This window comes from Electrophorus electricus, chromosome 6, assembly GCF_013358815.1.
Source record: "Electrophorus electricus isolate fEleEle1 chromosome 6, fEleEle1.pri, whole genome shotgun sequence".
NCBI lineage: Eukaryota > Metazoa > Chordata > Actinopteri > Gymnotiformes > Gymnotidae > Electrophorus > Electrophorus electricus.
This window is the reverse complement of record NC_049540.1, coordinates 7,482,067-7,503,167: the sequence shown is the minus strand read 5'-3', so window position 1 is coordinate 7,503,167 and position 21,101 is coordinate 7,482,067. Positions and strand designations below refer to the sequence as shown.

General features: G+C 41.0%; 1 protein-coding gene across 7 annotated transcripts; it reads left to right on the top strand.

Annotated features, from left to right (window-relative positions):
- Positions 1–957: 957 nt before the first annotated feature.
- Positions 958–20,877, top strand: fsd1l (fibronectin type III and SPRY domain containing 1-like). 7 transcript variants are annotated; one of them, XM_027018809.2, is made up of 15 exons: positions 976–1,058; positions 2,573–2,625; positions 5,777–5,872; positions 6,002–6,133; positions 7,322–7,423; positions 8,161–8,183; positions 8,988–9,109; positions 13,425–13,634; positions 13,906–14,004; positions 14,102–14,231; positions 15,089–15,121; positions 17,279–17,376; positions 17,564–17,815; positions 18,633–18,721; positions 19,296–20,877. In XM_027018809.2, coding segments are annotated over exons 1-15 (1,563 nt in total). In that variant the 5' UTR covers positions 976–1,057; the 3' UTR covers positions 19,419–20,877. The 7 variants fall into 7 exon arrangements, with proteins under 7 accessions (XP_026874614.2, XP_026874616.2, XP_026874615.2 ...); XM_027018813.2 differs by lacking the exon at positions 2,573–2,625 and having other exon boundaries at positions 958–1,058; XM_027018811.2 differs by lacking the exon at positions 15,089–15,121 and having other exon boundaries at positions 17,282–17,376.
- The last annotated feature ends 224 nt before the right edge of the window (positions 20,878–21,101 follow it).

Genomic DNA, 21,101 nt, shown 5'->3' with positions numbered 1-21,101 from the left:
TTTTATCTAACAATAACAGAGTATTTTCTTTTGTTTATTTCTTGTGTGACACTGCATCAGTATTGCTGTACTATTGCATTAGTGAACCCAGCTTATTAGTAACAACTACTTTGCACATTATCCTCATTGACTAGTTTAGCCCATTGGTTGCTGCACAATCAACCCCCTGTTCATCATTGGTCAGGCATCACCAGGCACCAGGTCAGGCATCGCCACAGCAGTGAATGAGTCAGAAGGCCAGTTGTTGGTATTCTCTCTACAGAGTGTGGTCATGCTTATATGGTCAGTCTGAACCTGTTATCTATTCATTTTAGCACAGTCAATATTCCATGAAACTTTGGCAAGATTGCCCATCAAGATTACATGTATTAAAGACGTGGCCCTTGTTTTCTTTAACCACTAACAAAAACATGACCGATTTTGCTTAATACTACATGTATTAAACAAAGTTGGTTTTGCTGCTTACTACATTTAATAAATGTAATATAGGTTAATAAAGGTTAAGGTTAATAAATTGTTAAGCATTATCTATTTGATTAACTATTATCTATTAATACTATTATCTATCCATTATCTATCTGCTCCCGATGACGTTATCAATAGCCTATTACTATTAACGCCCGTGAAGCTAAGATGCAGATCTAAAAGCACCGTCCGAACGGCAGGTGGCTCTCCGACTCTGCGGCTGGATGACGATGCCCCGTGTCAGCACTTCGTAGTTCAGAAGTTGAACCAAGTGCCGAGGTGAGGCACTATAAATTGCTGAACGTTTAGTAACATCTAAATTAAAAATGGAAATTAAGATCAAGATCCAAATCAAGAAAGGACCACCAGATAATATGCAGAAATGTTCTGTTGCCGGTGCTCTGATGCATCAGGGAGAGACGGTGTGTGTGTTTGTGTGTGTGTGTATGTGTGTGTCAAGAGAGTCTGATACACTGCGCATGTTCCAAGTGCTCCGCCTTGTTCCAAAGGGATAAGCGTCTTCCTTGCTCTGAAACTTGCTCCTCCATGTATTGAATTTGTTGCTTACCGTCCTCAGTATGGACTCTCAAAAAGTAAGTGGTATATAGAATTATACATTCTAATATATTAGCATAAATGATTGTGATTATCTGAAAATAAAACGGTATATTGTATCTGAAACATAAGCAGTACCGTTACATTGTAGCCTCGTCTCTCGGATAATTCTTTAACTCTTAAATACTAGCATGTCCTTCTCGCTTGTGTATGCTAAAAAGGATCAATATTTTCCTCTATTTTCGGTATCCTTGCTCGTGTATGCATAGTCGAATGACGTAGATTTGCGGTTATTGCTTTATTCCTATACCCGTGTGTCTTTCAGAAACGTTGGTAGGAGGGTAACAGCACTATGCCAAGAGCCCGAAAACTAAGAGCTTTAACCTTGTGGTCTCGCCGTAGTCTGTTCGATATAAGGCCTTCTCTGATGTGTCTTGCAACGTTAGTAAGAATGATACGCTGTGCTAAAAGCGCATGATGAAAAATTGCGCATATCCTCTTACAAAGTTGTTGGACGTAATCAATGCCGTGCAAGAGCACGCCCACTACCATAACTAGGCTGTAGTAAATGAGAAAGTCATGGCAGCCTTATGGACGTGGGAAACTAGTATGTTCAGCGGGAAAAAAAAAATGAAGTTGAAGAGATTAATATTTGTCGTAAATGTTGTTATATTTTATTTAAAGCCGAAGTCTATACATTAGAAGTCTATTAAACTGTGACGGAACAGGTGGATTAGAACGCTACACGGAAGAAGACTCCAAAGCAGTATTTACTTTGTAGATAGGAGAGGGAGAGGGAGAGAGGGAGAGAGAGAGAGAGAGAGAGAGCAGCCTATTGGACAGAGTTGTAGGAGAGGTGACATCACTCAAAGTAATGATGTTGAACTGACTGGCCTGACAGTGGCTGGATCATGTGCCTGTCAGAGAAAGCAGATTAGAGGGCTCTGTTTCCTTCACATCTCTCCCACATGTACATTTGAATGTTCCCATGGAAGGAATGATCTTAACTTTTAGGGGTGTGTGTGTGTGTGTGTGTGTGTGTTTCTGTTTGAACGATTAAACAGAAATGCATCATATTTTCATAATCAATGCCTGTTGTTTTGGTCACAAAACACACATGCACCTCACATTCATGCTCTCTCTGGAGAGAGTGCATTTACTCTGAGGAACTAGGTCATGCATGTAGCCTTTGAGGAGACTGGAGTATTGTAGCACAGATTCTCATTATATTTACCCTGGGCATTGAGAGCCTACTTACTCATCTGATAGTGAGAGCAGTGAGCAGGAGACTTGTGTTTCAGGTTGTTCTCGCTGGGTTAAAGCCTAAACCTCCCCACCCGTCCTTTAATCTGATTGTTATTTAAGTTAAATGTATGTATGTTTTATTTGCTCTCCTTGTAAACCTGGATTGTCAAGAATGTAATTTCCTGCAAGGAGACCCTTACTGGTCAGACCCTAAAGGTGTCCGCTGGCTGCATGTGCTCATGTGTTGTGCTCTTATATACACTCTGGTTTAGGAAATAGATGTCTGCCCATGTTTTTGTGTCCTCAGTGACTCACAGGATAACCAAGAGACAAGTCAAATGTGTGTTTGTTTGTGTGCAGGTGAGACAAGGAATGTTTATAAACAATTTATGTATATACTTTGCTTGGGTTACAGCAATGTAACTGTTTATCTTTTTATCCACATTCCACAACTATGGGTGCCATTCTAAAACTGCTGTGTCATAGCTGTGCACCACTCACTGCTGCCATTGCATGTCCTATTTGGGTCAGCAGCTTGCTTGCACACTGACAGAAGCTAAGGTGACATTCCCTCATCCAGCCACAATTCCAGCTACACTACAGCATTCAAACAGTAGCACTGGGAGCGAAGAGATGTCAGCTGCTTGGCTTCTCTTCTCATTAGCACACGTTTTTAGCGGCCACGGATTGCCAAGGTAACGCACAAAACTCAGCAGGTTGCGAAACGCTCTGATGTCTCTCACATAGTGGAATGGAATAGAATGGACTTGATATAGCCCAGTTTAAACAGATTATCTGTACTTTGCTTTTACTGAATTGCAGTCCTTTCTTGGTAGAATCTCTGAAGGCTGAAGCCTCTTTCGGAGATGCATTCCAGTGATACCTGAGATCCTTCTTTATTTCTGACCTGTGATCTGTGTTTAATATTCTTTTGTAATGTTTATAGTAAGAACTGGGGTAATAAGAACAGATCCTACACCAGAAGTAACTCTAAGCCAATAGGGATCCTTTTAAACTGTCTTTTATGCTAAAACCTTTGTGATGTGAAATCAAGAATGCACTTCACTGCGGTGATGCACAATGAAATTATTGAACAATTGCGTATTTAGCCTAAACCATTGGTATAAGGAATCAAATCCAGTGTTTTTGTCTGAATATTGATCCCCGGTGTTAACTGCACGCCCTCTGGTGCACCCCCCTTGACTCCACATGTATATCACACCTCTGTAGTTGGGTCCTCCACCCTCATGGGATGTATAGGCCCCTTTCCAACCGTGTGGTGGTGTCTCCTTGCATCTAAAGATAGCTGAGTGGCCTAATCCTTAAATCCGCTTTATCATAGAATATCTCTCTCTCTCTCTCTCTCTCTCTCTCTCTCTCTCTCTCTCTCTCTCTCTCTCTCTCTCTCTCCAACTCTCTCTGTCTCTCTCCTTCTCCCTCTCACTCCCTCCCTCTCCCACTCTTCCTGGGATACTTAAAGAAAGTAAAAAGTGAGCCCCTTGCCCTGCAGTTCAGGTGCATTATGTTTCCTGGTTCCCCCGTGTGTTGTGAAGAGTCCAAAACCAGATCTGAATAATGCAGTAGGTGTCCAGGATTACAGCAGGCCAGTGTGCTCCACCCACACAGCTTTTGCATGTGTGATGGGTCATTCAGATGGGTGTCCACCCCCATCTGAATGTGAGCTAAACTGCTCAACAAATCAAGATGCTACTATTACAGAAGCCAAGATACGTGGGGCATGGGAATGCATCAGTGATGCATAAGGTTCAGAGGTGGGTGGTGGGGCTTATCTGACTGGCTCCAGGATTCTCAGCACCAAAAAATATTTCTTATATTCTGGGATTTATATCAATAGCAGATAACGGATGGTCGTCACCGACGGCGAATTACAATGTTGCCGTGGCCCCATTATTCTCATAAGAGCTTCTCTGATGATATAATTTCCAGTTTACCTGGCTTCAAAATAACATTGCACAGTGAGTGACCTAATGATACAGGGGCAGTAAAGGATAATTTTATGATGACCCCAAACTATGACAAGACATGAAATTAAAAGAGCAATAAATCACACTTTTTCAAGTGTGAAACAGCCATTATACTGACACCTAGTGGCCTGGATGTTTCAGAGATTCTGTACTAAATTGATTCTAAACTTGGATGCCTCCATGTGGGACACCCACTCTATGGAGCATAATCTGTCTTATTTGTGGACTATGAAACAATTTGATTCTTCAGGTCATGTGAGTTTCACTTTATAAAAAACTTAAATACCAAATAATCACTTTCATAAATACTCTTTTCTACTTTTTGGTGGTAAAAATGACTTATTGGTCCTTTAATTACATTGTATAATTTTCAAAAAGTTAGTGTGATATGTTCAAGAAATGGGAATATATGCAATAAACATTTATATGTTGTGAACCATTGTCTGGCTTTAACCGTATTATAAAAAGGTAACTGACTAGGTTTTCTGTAGACAGTATATAGATACAGAAATCTCATAGCTGAATAATGATGAATGGGCATTTTAGCACCTTATGTGGGACTATTGGAGATGAGGATTCACCCTAACTTTAGAGGTGTAGAGAGCTTCACTGAAGAGACTGAGGTTTGGCGATTCCAGACAGCTGTACAGGGCCAGGACAACTTCACCAAAGCATCAAACTGCATCAGGTCAAAGTGTATGTGTTGTTGTTTTGCCTTCTATAAAGTTGCAGATTTAATGTGTAAGGTGTTTATTTACGAAACCAAGCACTCCTCAGCATAGTGCTCTCTTCTCAGCCAGTGATACTGAAAGGTAATGAGTGGTTTTGTTAAGGAGAGGAGCTGTCCTTTCACTGAGCATCTCTGGGTTTTCAACATCCCTCAGCACCTTAGAGAAAGAGTGTGTGTGTTTATATCCATTTTAAGGACAGTGTCCTGACTATGTATAAAAGTTAAAGACAATTTCTTATCTTATTATTAGCATATATTAATTAACTGCCTAGTTATCTTTACAGTAGCTACAATTATAGATCAGCCCCAAGTAAATTTTGTTAAAATGAAAAGTAAAATCTATTTGTTTGTGGTAAGTGAGTTTAAGGTATTTAGAAATTATTTAGAAAATGCTTATTATATTTAAGTAGCTACATATACACTACACAACTATTACATATGTGACACCCTAGAGAAAGAAGGAGATAATCTAGGAATATAGATAATAAGATAATAATAAAATGTTGCATATCTCTATCTATAATCATATGGGATCTGTTTCAAATCTAAATTGGTGTTCCAGTCCCAAAACAGAGAATATGAGGGATTACATATTAATATATTTTCAATAGTATTGCAATTATGAAATGTATTAATAATTCTATTTAAACCTTCATTTAATAACCAGCATTAACTGCAGTTGAAGACCTATTAAATTGTCACTGTCAAAAATAAGTATAATAATTAAAAATAAATACAAATAATTTAATATAAAATAATAATAATAATAATAAAAGTTTATTTTCTGGTCATCTAGGAGGCCCTACAAAGGATAATCACCACATTAGCCAATAAAAATGAGGAGCTCCACAATTTCATCGAAACTTTGAATCACTTGCTGGCTGGAGTTCAGGTAAGACCCTTGGCATGAAACAGCCAGCTGGGTGAGGACTAAGGCCATGTTCCCTTTAGAGTCAGCTGAAAAGAATACAAGCCATAGATTGTACTGATAGACCTAAATATCTGAATGTTGCTGCGTCAGGTCAATTCAAGCCGGGTGGTGTCCGACTTGGAAGAGGAGTTCGACACCTTGTTCTCCATTCTGGAAGAAGCCAAAGAGAGCATGACCAACACTATCAAACAAGAACAAGCCAGAAAATCACATGAATTACAGGTAACGCCACCCTCTGCATGCAGCCCCAAAGAATTGTGAGAGATGTGGTTAAAACATTGATATCATGCATGTCTTTCATATTCACAGGGATGTGGATACATTTAATGAGTGTTTAAAATGATCACAAAGTCACAACGTTTGCGAGCCTGGTAACTGTGCAGTCATGTGTGTGTGTGTGTGCGCGCGTGTGTGTATGTGTGCATGCATTTGTATGTGTGCGTGCATGTGTATGCATGCATGTGTGTGTGTGTGTGTGTATGTGTGTGTGTGTATGTGTGTGTGTGTGTGCGTGCATGCATGCGTATGTGAATACCTGCGCCATTGGAGTTGTTGAGTAGTCTTTGGGACGATGTTCAGGATGTTGTCATCGTGTTGCTATGGCACTTCTGTGGCCCACTGAGCAGGAAAAACACAGAGTGAAATGAGCCCAGATAAGTGCTTAGCCATCCAACCCCACCAGAACCCATCAGAACCCAGCCCAGTCAGGCCCTTATCACATCAAGTTCAGCACACACACACACACACACACACACACACACACACACACACACACACCTACACACACACACAAAGTAACAAAGCATATATGCACAGAGACAGGCACACACAGTCATGCATGCATATACACAGACACACACAAATAATATCCATCTCCCACTGCTCTGTGCAACCATGCAACTTATCTGTGCTCTTATAGGCATATATCAATACCAACCAGATCCTGAAATGAATCTCACTCAAAAGCCCCATACCGAAGCCATTACATTCATATCTGAAATTTGTTTTGCTTGAAGTTATGGTTTATTATGTTTGGAGCTGAAGTTTGTTATGTTAGTGTCGTATGTCTTTTAGCTAATGCTTCGTTTGCTGTTGTTGGCTGTCATCATGAGTTACACAGAGTCTGCAAGTAGGTTGGGAAGAGCCCCATTCAGAGACAAAACGCTAGTTTGAGGTCATCATGTAGCTCAATGCAAAGGCCCTCCATCTGCTTTCCACGGGGCACCCAAGAAGGGAAGCAGAAAGAAAGAAAGATGGAAAGAAAGACTGAAAATATGAGAGGACTCAACACAAGTCAACAGCAGTCCTCCAGACCCACGGAGCTCATGCCACAGAAATCATCTCAGTGTTGCAGTAGGGCTGTAAAATGCTGTTTGCGTCTTGTGTTTTTCTTTGTTGTGTCCCCGTCAGAACCAAATGCTTCAGAGCACGAATGCGCTGGAGAGCTCAGAGGAGCTCCTGGAGTTTGCTACGCACGCTCTGGACATCAAAGACCAGGAAGCGTTTACCAAGGTAAGTAACGCTGTCCTTCTATATGTCCGAGTGCATGCTTGCTTATCTGGAGTCCGTTTTTTGCCTCCTGCATCCTAAGGAATAGCAGTGTGAGAACAGGGACAACTGATTTCAGGTCAGTTATGTCTATAAAACTCAGATTGTTATTGGTAGCTACTAGACAGCAATGTGACAAAATCAAGAGATACAGGATGAGAACGCATGCCTGAATAGCAAGGCACCTGTAGTGTAACAGCATAAAGGAAAGGTTTCCTTTGTAATTAGCAAATGTTAATTGGACAATTTTTTTTTTCCCCTCACTGCATTTGTGTTCCTATCCACCAATAACAAAGTTGATTTTCTGGTACAAATCTTATTTATCTCAGCAACAGCCCAATTTTTAATGCATACGTGATTACTCAGTTAACAAAATGGTGGCTAACTTTCTGCTGGTTAATGGTAACCGATACAACTCAGAGCTAACAGACTAATTGTTTCAGAAATTGCATGTCTGTGTTACTGTATTAGAGGATGGACATTTTAAGCATCATTAAAAGAGGAATAAAGATTTTCCTGCTTGCCTGTTGGCTCTGTGTGTGTGTGAGTGTGTGTGTGAGTGTGTGTGTGTGTGTGTGTGAGTGTGTGTTAATGTACTGCATGCTCACCCTTCACCTGCATGGCTCTACTAACGACTCCTGTTCTTCTCTCTTCCCCCCTTATCTCTCTCACTCTTTCATACCCCCTCTTTCATCTCCAAGGCTGCCAAACAGATTAAAGATAGGTATGGTACACTCTCCATTTCTGTCTCAGCACAACTACTGGATGTGTGTGTGTGCTCACCAGGCAGTTACTACCACATGGCATCTCATACACACACTTCTGTTGTTTAGTGGGTTTCTTGGAATGGTTTATACCATTGTATACAACTGACTTCATTCTTCTTACGAGAGCATGAATAATATTTATTTACTAAGATAAATAAACAATATTTATAGGTTTTACACTGTTCAGGTTTGTATGTTTTTGTATACCATTAGTAGGAAAGACATTATGCATAGCTGAATGCTACGAAAGAGAGTGTGTGTGTGTGTGTGTGTGTGTGTGTGTGTGTGTGTGTGTGTGTGTGTGTGTGTGTGTGGTTATCCCCAGAGAAAATTACTTTGTGGTCAGGGATTGTCTTGAATTTGTGTCATATGTGGATAGTTCACAGTGTAGTTGTCAGACCTATTTAACACAAAGCTATTTATTGGTGGGCTTTTATGTGGTTATAACATTGCATACATCCCTATCACACATACTTTCTAATTGGTCATGATACACTGCACAATGCTTTGGCTTTGATTGTGGTTACATAAAGCATGCTTTGGGACCTAACACACCATAGGATTCAAAATGTGTTTGCTAAAACATTGAATGCAATTCATATCGCTTTAAGCTCATTTAAGCTAATTAAGCTATGAATATCCAACAACATAATGTCTCTGGTAAAATAATACTAGGGGTGACAGATACACAAATACCATGTGACATATCTCTGCTTCTACTTTTGCGAAATAGTAAATTCTCCCCCTATGACACGTGTCAGGGTAACAATGGCTCCTGCCTTCCGCTTGACCATGAAGCCCAAAGCCACAGATACCATGAGCCACTTGATGGTGGACTTCAGCCAGGAACGCCAGCTGCTCCAGGGCCTCCGCTTCCTCCCTGGTGAGTCCGAACGGGGCATGGGGAACATGGGAAAGTCCCTCCAGTGTTCTCCACATGGGTTGCATGTCAGGACTGAGTTTAGACTAAGATTTGTATTAGCACTACTGAGGGTCACGTCAGGGTTAAGTTTAGACTTAAGTTTGTATTAGCATTAATGAGGGTCACGTCAGGATTAACTTTAGACTGAGGTTTGTATTAGCACTAGTGAGAGTTAAGTCAGGAGTAATTTTAGACTGAGGTTTGTATTAGTGCTAGTGAGGGTCATGTCAGGATTACGTTTAGACTGAGGTATTAGTGCTTCAGGGAAAATATGGTAAATTTATTACGTGGAAGTTCATTTTGGGGTGTTCTCACTGAGATTCCCACTCCCAATTTATGTGTAGTTGGATGAGAGAAACACAGTGTCTGTCAATCGGAATGACTTCTCCCACACTGTGATATTGTTCATATAGCTGTTATCTGCTTCCTCGTAGAGCTGTTTGAGTTCTTGCTGCTCACGGTCTTCACTGGTATGCTTGGGTATCCTCGGTACACCCAAGACCTGTGATGTAACATCAGTCTGTAGTTATCCAGCCTGCTGAAGACGGTACTGGCTGGGAAATGCTATAGACAAGTTGTTACAAGTTGTTATGACATATTTCCATGGGTTTGATCACAAATGCAGAAACTATATTGTTTTGTAGATTTTTTTTGCTTGGTAATTTGTTTGTAGAAGGAGCAAATACATTACATCCACAGCTAAGTGGTTTTAATTTTCATCGTGTTATGTTGAAAGTGTCCATCATCATGCTGTATAATGTTCACCCTTTTTGACAGTCTAATCGAATTACATTTTTGCATCATGTCTTGTTCTTCCTGTGGCCTGGCTCTGCCCTTTGTACTGAATGCTGTGTGCCCATTGGTTTAGATGTTGGGCAGATGAGGCATTTTGTTTCTGAGATGCTGGGCATTGGAGGTGTGGGCACGAAGCAGTTAAAAGCCTGTATAAGCAGAACCACGAACAATGAACTGCATATGCATATGCATTCAGTATGAGCAAGTACACATGTGATGGTGCAAGCAAAGGTGTGTGTGTGTGTGTGTGTGTGTGTGTGTGTGTGTGTGTGTGTGTGTGTGTGTGTGTGTGTGTGTGTGTGTGTGAGAGAGAGAGTGTGTGTGTGTGAGTGTGTGTATGAGGACCATGCTGTGGGGCACAGAATTGGTCAGGTCCACAGATACCCCAAAGCCAGGCACAGCTAAGAGTCTAAAATAACCCTAGCACACTGTCCTTTAGCCCTGACTAAGCCCACAAAAATTTGGAGTGGGAATGCAGTAAAATTAGTATATAGTGTTAAACAACCCCCTGCACACTTTATTTAAGTCCCTTTAACACACACTGAAAAAGTTACTTTACAGCTGTAGATTTTCCAGTGGCCAGTATGGGAGAACTTTATCATTAGCCTTGAACTGTATACCCGCTTTAACACCTCTGCTAGCATTGGGATTTTTTAAATTGTACTACTGGAGCTCTCTAGACTTTTCAAGAGGTTTTCAAGTTCAAGAGGTTTTATTGTCATTTCAGCTATATACAAGTACACAACAAAAACGAGACAATGTTCCTCCAGGACCATGGTGCAACATAAAAACAACAGTCCAACAGACAACATGCTACACAAGTGCAAACAGTCCAATATAGTGCAAAATGTCATTAAATAAACATTAAATAAACAATAATACATACAGGACAGGACAAATACAAAATGAGTAGACAGTGCAATTTAGTACAGTACACAGTACTGGGCATATGTAAAGCAAGTTGTGCATAGCAATCAGTGACATGCTACCCTGAACATAGCAGTCACCGGTAGCAGCCAGAACAGTTCAGAGTACAGTGCTGGTTTAGTACAGTACTCTAGCAGCAAGTAGGATAATGTGCAAGACTGCAACAGGAGTGCATAGTTTATTTGTGTGAGGTTTGACTTTAGCACTAGTCCAATGCAAAACAATGTGTGAGTGTGTGTATAGATATGCGTGCGTGCGTGCGTGCGTGTGTGTCCAATGTCCAATGTACTAAAGCGGGTACCCTTACCACGTTTTAGTAATTTTGTAGTTCACTGGTGTAAATTCAGCTCTCTGTTAGTTAATGCTGAAAAAACTTATTTTAAAGAGAACTTATTTTAAATCACGTAGCTCCACTTCCACCCCTCACTTTGTGATCAATCTGCGGAGATTGTTAATTGTTTTAAGTATTTATGAGAACATGGATTATCAGTTGGGTTTTACATACAGTGTTGATTGTATATGAAAGAATGATATCCAGAAACTGGTTTGAGGTTAGCGTTAAGACTTTGGGAGAAGTGTATGTCAGCTTGATAGAAAGCATCTTTGTTTTTAATATTTATGTATGGGCCCTAATATCAGTAAATACAAACAAAATGACCAGGATCATTAAGATGGCCACCAACAAAGGTCAAAGGAGGAACTTTATAGTGGACCTGTAATTAGGAAATCCATTAGAATTGTTAATGACACATCATTAGAGGTACTTTTGTGCCAAATGCAATCACTTTTATCAAAAAAATCAAGCTGATTTACAATTGTATGTAATTTGTGTAGTTTTGTGATGTGTCTACATGGTATTTGTCTATGATATGATTTTCCTGCCTTGGCTGGACAATAATGTTCATTCTATTCTATTCTACTTCTCACTCTCTCTCTGTCACACTCTGCCTCTCACTCTCTGTGTCAATCTGCCACTCTGTTTTCCTGTCTCTCTCTGCCTATCTCTCTTGCTCTCTCTCTACCTGTCTCTCTCTGCCTATCTCTCTCGCTCTCTCTCTACCTGTCTCTCTCTGCCTATCTTTCTCGCTCTCTCTCTACCTGTCTCTCTGTCTCTCTCTGGCTGTCTCTCTCTCTCTCTTGCTCTCTGGCTGCCTCTCTCTCTGTCCCCCTCTTTCTTTTTCTTCCTGGGCTACGTCTGCTGCCCACTGTTCAGTCGAAAGACCTTGGGCTCTTTCACTATGAGCATATCTGCCATTCACTGCTGATGGGCTGAGGAGATGAAGCTCAAACATGTCTAATTTAGAAGCTTGAAATGATCTGTTAGCCACAGCCCACTCCAGAAACCGGAGGGTTATGGCTCCTGTTCTCCCTTACCCCCATCAAGAGGAAGTTCAACTTGGATGTACAAGTAAACAAATATAAAAGTTGCCTCTCTCCAATTCTCAGGTATTCCTTTTTGTTTGGATATCCTTTACATTTGTACTGATTAAGTGCCTCGATTGTTCCTGACTGTAAAAGCCGTAGCTTGCTTGGCTGTTTTCTGTAGTGTAGCGGATACACTACAACCAATCGATGGCTGAACATCCAGTAACTGCCTGAGTTGAACATAATTGCAGCTTTGAAGGTCTCTCCCCATGGACTTAAGAAGGAACATGTGCCCAGGAGCCCCTATGGACCACTTTACAACACCCCTTTATCAAATGTCTCTCACAGCGATGCACTGGAACAAGTTTCGTTCTCTGAGGGTTTGTCAGACTAGGCTAAATAATGTCCACATGACTCATATATGTAGAACAGTGTGGGAGAGATTGTATTACAGTTCATCAGAGGCCAGTGCTGACCTGGGGCCAGGGCAGGGATGCAGGTCACAAGAGAAAAGGCTGCCTCTGCTCCAACTGCCTCTGCTCCCTCTGCATAAGCTGTGCAGGACCTCCTCATTAGTGACTACTGCCCCTCAATTCAGTTGTTTAGTTGTTTATTTGTTTTTCTGCTTCTTTACCTGAATCTGAATCAGGTCTGGCTGAAACGAAGAACAAAAGCTAAAGTAGAACTTTAGAAACTGACTATGCTGACACTGCTGGAGAGAGATGGCTGTTACCCTGAACCCCCGGAGGCTACTGTATAGCCCTGGTGGGAGGGGCAGTGTGATTTCAGTAGCTGGCCTTTACTTACTGAGGCACTGACACCCAAAGTACCTGCCCCAGCTGCACTGGCTAGTGTCATGTAAATCAGGCATCTGTCATGTACAGAATTCCCAAGTCTGTCCTCTACACTGTGTTGAACCACTTTTCTGAAAGATTGTGTCCTGGAGTTTTTGCTGAAAAACCTTTAGTGTACCTAGTATTGAACTATTGAGTCTGGTGAATGATTTTGTCTTTTCATTTTAACCATAATGTAAATTATTACTTTCCAGAATATATTACAGCTCCATGTATTACAGAAATATTGATGTTTTAATACATTACAGATATTTGTGTTCTTTATCAAATAATGACCAAAGTGAATAAATTTGATTACATTAACAGCGCATTAATTAGTGCTTCAATCTCTCCAGTACCCAGAGCTCCTGAATTTGAGGTGCAGGACTGCCTGGTGGTGGACAACGCTGTGACTGTGGTCTGGAGGATGCCGGCGGAAGATAGCAAGATCGACCACCACATCCTGGAGTACAGGAAAGCCAACCACGAGGGTCTGCCACGGGTCCAAGATGAGCGCTGCTGGGAGATCGTGGATAACATCAAGACCACGGAATACACTCTGACAGGTAGCTCATACCCTCTGCGCATTGCACGTGATGCACACAGGCACACACACACCTGCATGTCCACATGCACTGCGGGTCTTTGAACGTTCTAGAAGTCTTTTTGGCTGATGGGAGGTGCATTCCTTACTGAGTTGTCAAGTTTTTTCCATAGCGTCCATATTTTTGGGCTGTAGTGTACATAAACAAATGACCTCATGTTTTGGGATTACCGTATTTGTTAACGTATCCTAGTAGCAGTGTTCCTAGTAAAGTATGTTTAAATTGTCTTCAGGGTTGAAGTTTGATTCTAAGTTCATGAACTTTCGGGTACGAGCCTGCAACAAAGCAGCTGCTGGGGACTATTCCGATCCTGTCACCTTGGAAACCAAAGGTACAGCTCAATAAACAGAGATAAAACGGTCATCTTGAACAAAACTTTGAGTAAGCAAGCGGTGCAAAAGTAACATACACACATCTCCCAATGGCAGCATTCAACTTTGGCTTTGACCCGTCATCTTCACACCTGAACCTGAAGGTGGAGGAGAACAGTGTGGAGTGGGACCCTCAGGGAAGCAAAGGGCTGGACAGCAAGGTGAAAGGCAAAGAGAATAAGGGCAGGTATGAACCCACTCTCCACCAGTCACACAGTGCTGAGCTTCTGTTGTTACGGAGAATTCTAGCTTCTGTCATTCATATGTTGATACTGTATAAGCTATTATATCACTTATAACCTTTGGGATTCTTTTATTCATTTGCAGTTGGTATTTATATAAATACATGTTGTCCATATGGGATTATGAATGAATGAGGTTACATTTATATAGCACCTTTCAAGGAACCCAAGGTTGCTTTACAATTACCAGCATTTACATCCAGTTAGGGTAGCCATTAATGGGCATGTAGACACACAATCATTCACAAAACGAGACAATTTACTAAGGTGGCCACTTTGACCTAACCTCCATGTTTTTGAACTGTGGGAGGAAACCCATGCAAACACAGGGAGAACATGGAAACTCCACCCAAATAGATATATAATGCTTGCAATATGTTCTTAATGCTGATTCGAACTATCTTATTGTTTAAATTCTGCCTCACATTCAGGCAGGTCTAAAGCGCTCTGAATGCTTTATTAAATGCAGCCCTGAGTGGCGTGCTTTGAAGATGAGAAGCTCGCAAGGCATCAAGGGTCTGCAAAGGCCTGTGTTGTAGCTTCCTGGGGGAATAGGGGTGTTGTGTTACTGATCATTCCAGAAGCTTGTGATTAATTAAGGAGCCAAGACCTGACTGCAGGATTTCCCTACATCCCCTCTGTTCCTGTAGCCATGCTTGCTACTGGAGTCTCAAGGAACAAAAATACTACTTATTTCATATTTCATTGGCACATACTCAATTGACAGTTCCCTTTTCATTCCACTTTCCCAGCCCATCCTCTTGTTTGATTTGTTATATTTTCCCTTCTTGTTCATTGACAGCGCACATCTCACTAATTTGAAGAACATGACAAGGTGACCTTGTGTTCATGGGCGATGGTGCTGGATACTTCCTCAGAGCTTTAGATGCTCACTGCTTCTGCTGGCTTCTGTAGTCTCCTCCTCCTATCCACTCCTCCTGTCTGCTCTTCTGTAGTCTCCTCCTCCTATCTGCTCCTCCTGTCTCCTCTTCAGTAGTCTTCTCCTTCTGTCTCCTCTTCTGTAGTCTCCTCCTCCTATCCACTCCTCCTGTCTGCTTTTCTGTAGTCTCCTCCTCCTATCTCCTCCTCCTGTCTCCTCTTCGGTAGTCTTCTCCTTCTGTCTCCTCTTCTGTAGTCTCCTCTTTCTATCTCCTCCTCCTCTCTCCTCTTCTGTAGTCTCCTCCTGTTGTCTCCTCCTCCTGTCTCCTCCTATGAGGCTGATGTGTTAGCACCAGGCAGATCCTGTCTGCAGTCTGCGCATGAGAAGAGTGTTTTATGAAAATGTATTACTAGGTTAGCCAGATAACTAAATCTCAAATATCGTTGTAGATAGCTTGCTTCTAAGTTTCACTTCTAAAAGTTAGAGATTTAACCTGAGGTTACCCAGAATGTTCATTTGGAGAATAGACTTGATTTGCAACATTGCTAGATTGGAAGGCTATCTGGCTAACTATGTAATTCTACATCATGAAATACCAGTTATGCTGGGATGCGTGGTCTCTGTTAATATCCACCTAGAATGAAGACTTGTTGTGTACTGTGTGTGCTGAATCTGATTGAAACAGTCATTTGTAGATGGAGAACATCCTTCATTTCCATGTTTGTTATTATGAACAGATTTTTCCGCGATGGTCCACTTTCCGTGATGCCTCCATCTATAACTGACTTAATTTTTGTCTAACTTTCTCTGACAAATTTATGGTACTCTTTCAAACTTTGTTCTCTCTTAAAAGAATTGGTGGCAAAGCAGTGACCTCACTTACTGACACTAACCGTATCAAAGCATTAAAGCACAGTTTTAAATTTATTTTCCATGCAAATCTTTTCCATGCCCACACCTTTATGACTTTGGTGAGTAACCAGCCTATTAAAAAACAGAGCCTAATCCACGATTTTCTTCATTATTCATCCCACCATAGAGCTCTCTGTTCAAGAGATCACTAACCATTGTGCTGTATCATCTTCAACATTACAAGGTGTCAAGGACATCTGTCTTATATAATAACTGAGCTGACACCACGTCTCAAAGATTTAACACTCCTGCTCCATATGACTCTGCTCAGCGGTGTAGAAAGTCCCCAGAGGGTGTGGCCTGAGAGTTCCCTGCATATCAATTGGCAGAACCCCTATTGTTAAAGCCGTCACTCATCCACCAGCTGCTTCCCAGCCAGCATGTGGCATGTACCACATGGCTGTGGGAGGAGGGGCTGTCTGTTTCCATGGACACACCCTGCTGCACTTTGACATCTGTCGTTGTAGAAAAGGGTGGAGCAGTGGCCTGGAATTCCGCATAGTCATATAAAAGCACTGAGCCTGGATATTACATCAGACATTAGATTACAGACAGAGCACTGATGAGTCTGTTGGCTTATGAAGACATTTGTAGACATGTACAAATGTCACTACATCCACATCTAAGGCATTCCACACATTACATTTCCACTATCATTCTATGGTTATTCAAAGTTTTGTTGATGCTGAACCATCATAATTCAAATTATCCATACAAATACACAGTAAAATGTTATTAGTATTTTATAATCACACATGTGATTATAAAATTGGCCAAGTTGCCAATACTGACAACAGCTCTACAAGCTTTGAATAGTGTTTCCACCCACATATCACTGCTTTCCATTTAGTTTCTAATGCCATAGTTGGTTATGGCTGTTTCATTTTAAACCCTTTTTCTAATTGGTTCTCAATGTCCCATCTTGTTGAAGTATGTGTGTGTCTTTATAGAGGTGTTGTCTCTAACGAAAGGGGTGTGTGTTATAAACCCAGGGTGATCTGTTACCATTTCTTTTGTATAAGTCTACTCATCATTCCTGTTTTCTTCTCTGTTGCGGCTCTCTGAGCATGTGTTTGCAATCAAATCAGCACGTTTTACCATAGCTGCCCCAAGACCCTTAGCAGCATGTGTGTAGTGTAAACTGTGGCTGTATGCATCTGAGGACTGACAGCTATGTGTTTCCAACCTTGGTAATTACAGAAGTGGAACTCCTTCTCCGAAAAGAGGATCGACTCCCAGGTCACCAGCCCCTAGAGGAGGCAGAGATCGTTTTACTGGCGAATCCTACACGGTGCTGGGTATGCTACTAGCTTGGGCACAACATTTACAGCTTCAAATAAACTTGGTCATGTCATAGACATTGAGTACCTAACTACACTATTTTGTGAGTAAAATAGAGGTTAAACAGTAATGTTGCACGTTCCACAAACTTGGATGGGCATATCATTTATAAATTCTATTTATTTATTTATTTTGGGGGTTCAGGTGACACCAGTATTGACTCCGGCCAGCACTATTGGGAGGTGGAGGCCCTGAAAGACTGCAAGTCCTACAGCATGGGCGTAGCATACCGGAACATGGGCAAATTTGACCAGCTGGGCAAGACCAACAGCACATGGTGCATCCACGTTAATAACTGGCTGCAGAGCTCATTTGCTGCCAAGCACAACAACAAGGCCAAGAGCCTGGAGGTGGCTGTACCAGAGAGGATCGGGGTCTACTGTGACCTGGATGGAGGTACCCTACCTCACGCCCATTTAGTGTATTTACACTAGGGCTAGACAATGTATTGTTTATTGATTTATATTGTTTTAAGCCTTTGTAGTAGAATGTAAAATACAAATAAGCCCTGTAAAAATCACATTTTGTTCCCTTTTTTTCCATGTGAGCATCTCAGACATTCCAGAAATTCCCCATGGCTTATCTATAGATGTTTTAATCATGGCATTCACATGATCCAACTGTTAACAATTTTGCTCAAAATCTATAACTTTATGTCACTTTAGGTTAATGATTTAAATCTAATACTAGGTATTACACCATTTCAATATATAGGAATAAAATCACAATATATTTTTGTCCATATCACACAGCAGCTCTACTATACAGTGCAGTATTACAAACATGAAAGACATGCTGTCTGCTGATGTGATTTACTGGCATGACTTTCTTTAGCTCTCCCCCTCTTAGATGTCATAAGGACATAGCTCTACCAAATCTAAAAGAGTTTACGAAAAAGGTTGTATAAAGTAGCTGCACTTGTAGTCCAGTGTCCTGGGTTTATTCGTGTGGAATAGGATTACAGAAGCTCCTATATCCCCATTCTCCCTGCTCCTCACACTGCTGAAGGTTACTGGACACCTGAGGATCGAATGGCAGCCAGATCCACTGACTCGAGAATAAAGGAACTCGAACAGACTTCTTGCAGGACTCCGCTATACCACCCAGCAGTGTTCCTGTGCACCCGCAGTCCAGCTGAACGACAGCAGGGTTTCTTTTTTTTTACCTGAACTGTACTCCTTTGTCTTCTTTCTGATTTTTTGTTCAATTGCAGGCCTGCTTTCATTCTACAATGCAGACAGCAAGCAGTTGCTCCACATGTTTAAGACGAAGTTCTCTCAGCCAGTGGTTCCAGCCTTTATGGTGAGTGAGGGGCCGTGTAGTGTGGGTCACGTAATATCAGCTGTTTTTAAGTAATCATAACTGCATGAGTTCTTTGTATTGGCTATTAAATCCAAAATGTGCACAACAGTAAGTTCTATACTGGAATAAAGTCACGCTGCTTCTGAGTAACTACTTGCAGTGTGATTGTGATCAGATACTGAAACTGGAGCTTGTGAATGTTTTGGTATCACAGTACAGTACAGTGTGGAAAGCAAGATATATGTAGCTGTGTAAAATTAAATCTGACCCACTTGTCCATCTGCCAGTCCACCTCCTTCTACAAATGGAAGGTTATGCACTTCATTTGCTATTACAGGCCACAATGAGTATGAAAGGCTTTAGTAGGATTTAGTATTGTGTCATTGGGGAACAGTAGATCAAAAAAGGTCAGTATTGGGGTCCGTACATTCTGACTCAGGTGCAATTTACAACAACGACTTCAAAAATGTGCTAGCAGATCTAGTTGAAATAGTCATGTCGACTTATTCAAATATTCGTGGTCACTCAGTCCCAGCTGCAGTGACTATGCTGCAACTGTCTACGTATCCTGCAGGTTTGGTGCGGTGGCCTGAGCCTGATGACGGGTTTACAGGTCCCCAGCGCCATCAGAAGCTTCCAGAAGGCTGAAAACGGGCTGGGAGGATCAAACAGCAGCCTGAACAATATGCCACAGTAGTCCATACAAACTGCTATATCCCGAAGCCACCCAAATGTTTCAGGACCAGTGCCCCCCTAACTGAGACAGCGTCCCGACCTTAATCAGCAGCAGTGGGTAACCTCCAAGAACACCTCATGAACTCGCACCCCACTTCCTGCTTCCTGTGCAAATAAACACACTTCCTGTGGACTATGTCATCCAGTGTTGGAACGCTGTGAAGCTCCATGGGGAAATAAGTCCTTGACTGGCAGGCACCAGATAACACTACCACTACGCCTTCTTATTCTCTAGATTCCTCTCTTCTATAAGTGCAGATGCAGATTTATTTATCTCTTACTTTCTCTTGTTATATAAAGCTCTTTGCACCAGAAATGCTTGTGGCTTTATCAGGGAATAGATGAGTGCACTTTTTTTCTGTTTAATTTTAGGTTTGGTTTTCATTTTGTAATGATTTATTTCTGACATAAGTCTGGCATGACAGACCCTTTTCATCATTTGATTTATTGAAATGTATAAATATTTTTAGTTTGGTGTGTGTTAATGTGTATGTATGTGTATGTGTGATTCATAGCCTATGAGTACAAGTGACTATTACCTCCTGTCTAATCAAGGTATTTTTCATTGGACTCTCAATATCCCTTTATCCTCTAAAATATGAACCCTGTAGTTTTTGACTACAGTATGCAGTTCAATATGACTGTGAAAAATGTTTGCACAATATAAACAGTTAGTGCTGCTTTCTGGGCTTACGTTATTCTGTTTGTACAAACACTGAGTCCAGTCCACCAAGCACACAATTTAGAACATCACATGGACTTCAGTTTTAATTATTGCATAAATTAATTTTTCTTTATTTTCTCTGACGTTTTTTGATTTCCTGTATTTCTCTGATTATTATCTGTTCATGCATATCAACAATTGAGGGATCTGTCCATTAAATAAATAATTGATTTTTAAAATTTTCATGCAGTTGTGCTAAACTTGAAAGTAAACTCGGTTTCACCTAGTCTTTTTTTTTTTCTTTTTTTTTTGCCTGGAACGCATTTTAATGTATAACTACAGTAGCCTACTACGCAGTTTAATTCTCCGTAAACACTCGTGTCTGATTGTAATCTAAATCAGTACGCAGGTGAATCCTGAGCACCGTGAAGCGCTAAACTTCCACAATTAAAAATGTGTCCCTACCGCCATCCGCTGTCACAACCCTGAAATAGCAATAGAGGGGCCAACAAAATACCTGAGACTTTAGCTAGCTAGTCAAATGCGCTTTTGACGTACAGATTTGTATTGTACTTCATAACGCAGAAATTGTACTTTATAGGTTAACACTTTTATATTAGTTTGTTACGTAAAATGATGTTTTTTCGCTTCTGTAGTTATGTTTTAGTGAGAATGTTAAATGTTTATGTTTTAGTGAGAATGTTAAAGATGGGTAGCGTTCGAGCGATGAAAATTGAATAAATGATACTGGAAATAATGTGTGCTTCTTTGTTTACCTGTCGCGTTTCTCTACACGTGTCGATAGATGCTGAGTTTCCAGATAGTGAATATTTATATATGCCAACTATATATTTTTCCGACTATCTGTATTTACTATATATTATTTCTATTTGCAACTATCAACTATCCATTGAAGAAATATTTCGTTTTTCATATCATGATTATCGCGAGTTCAAATCCTTTTTGTCCTACGTCCCGTGC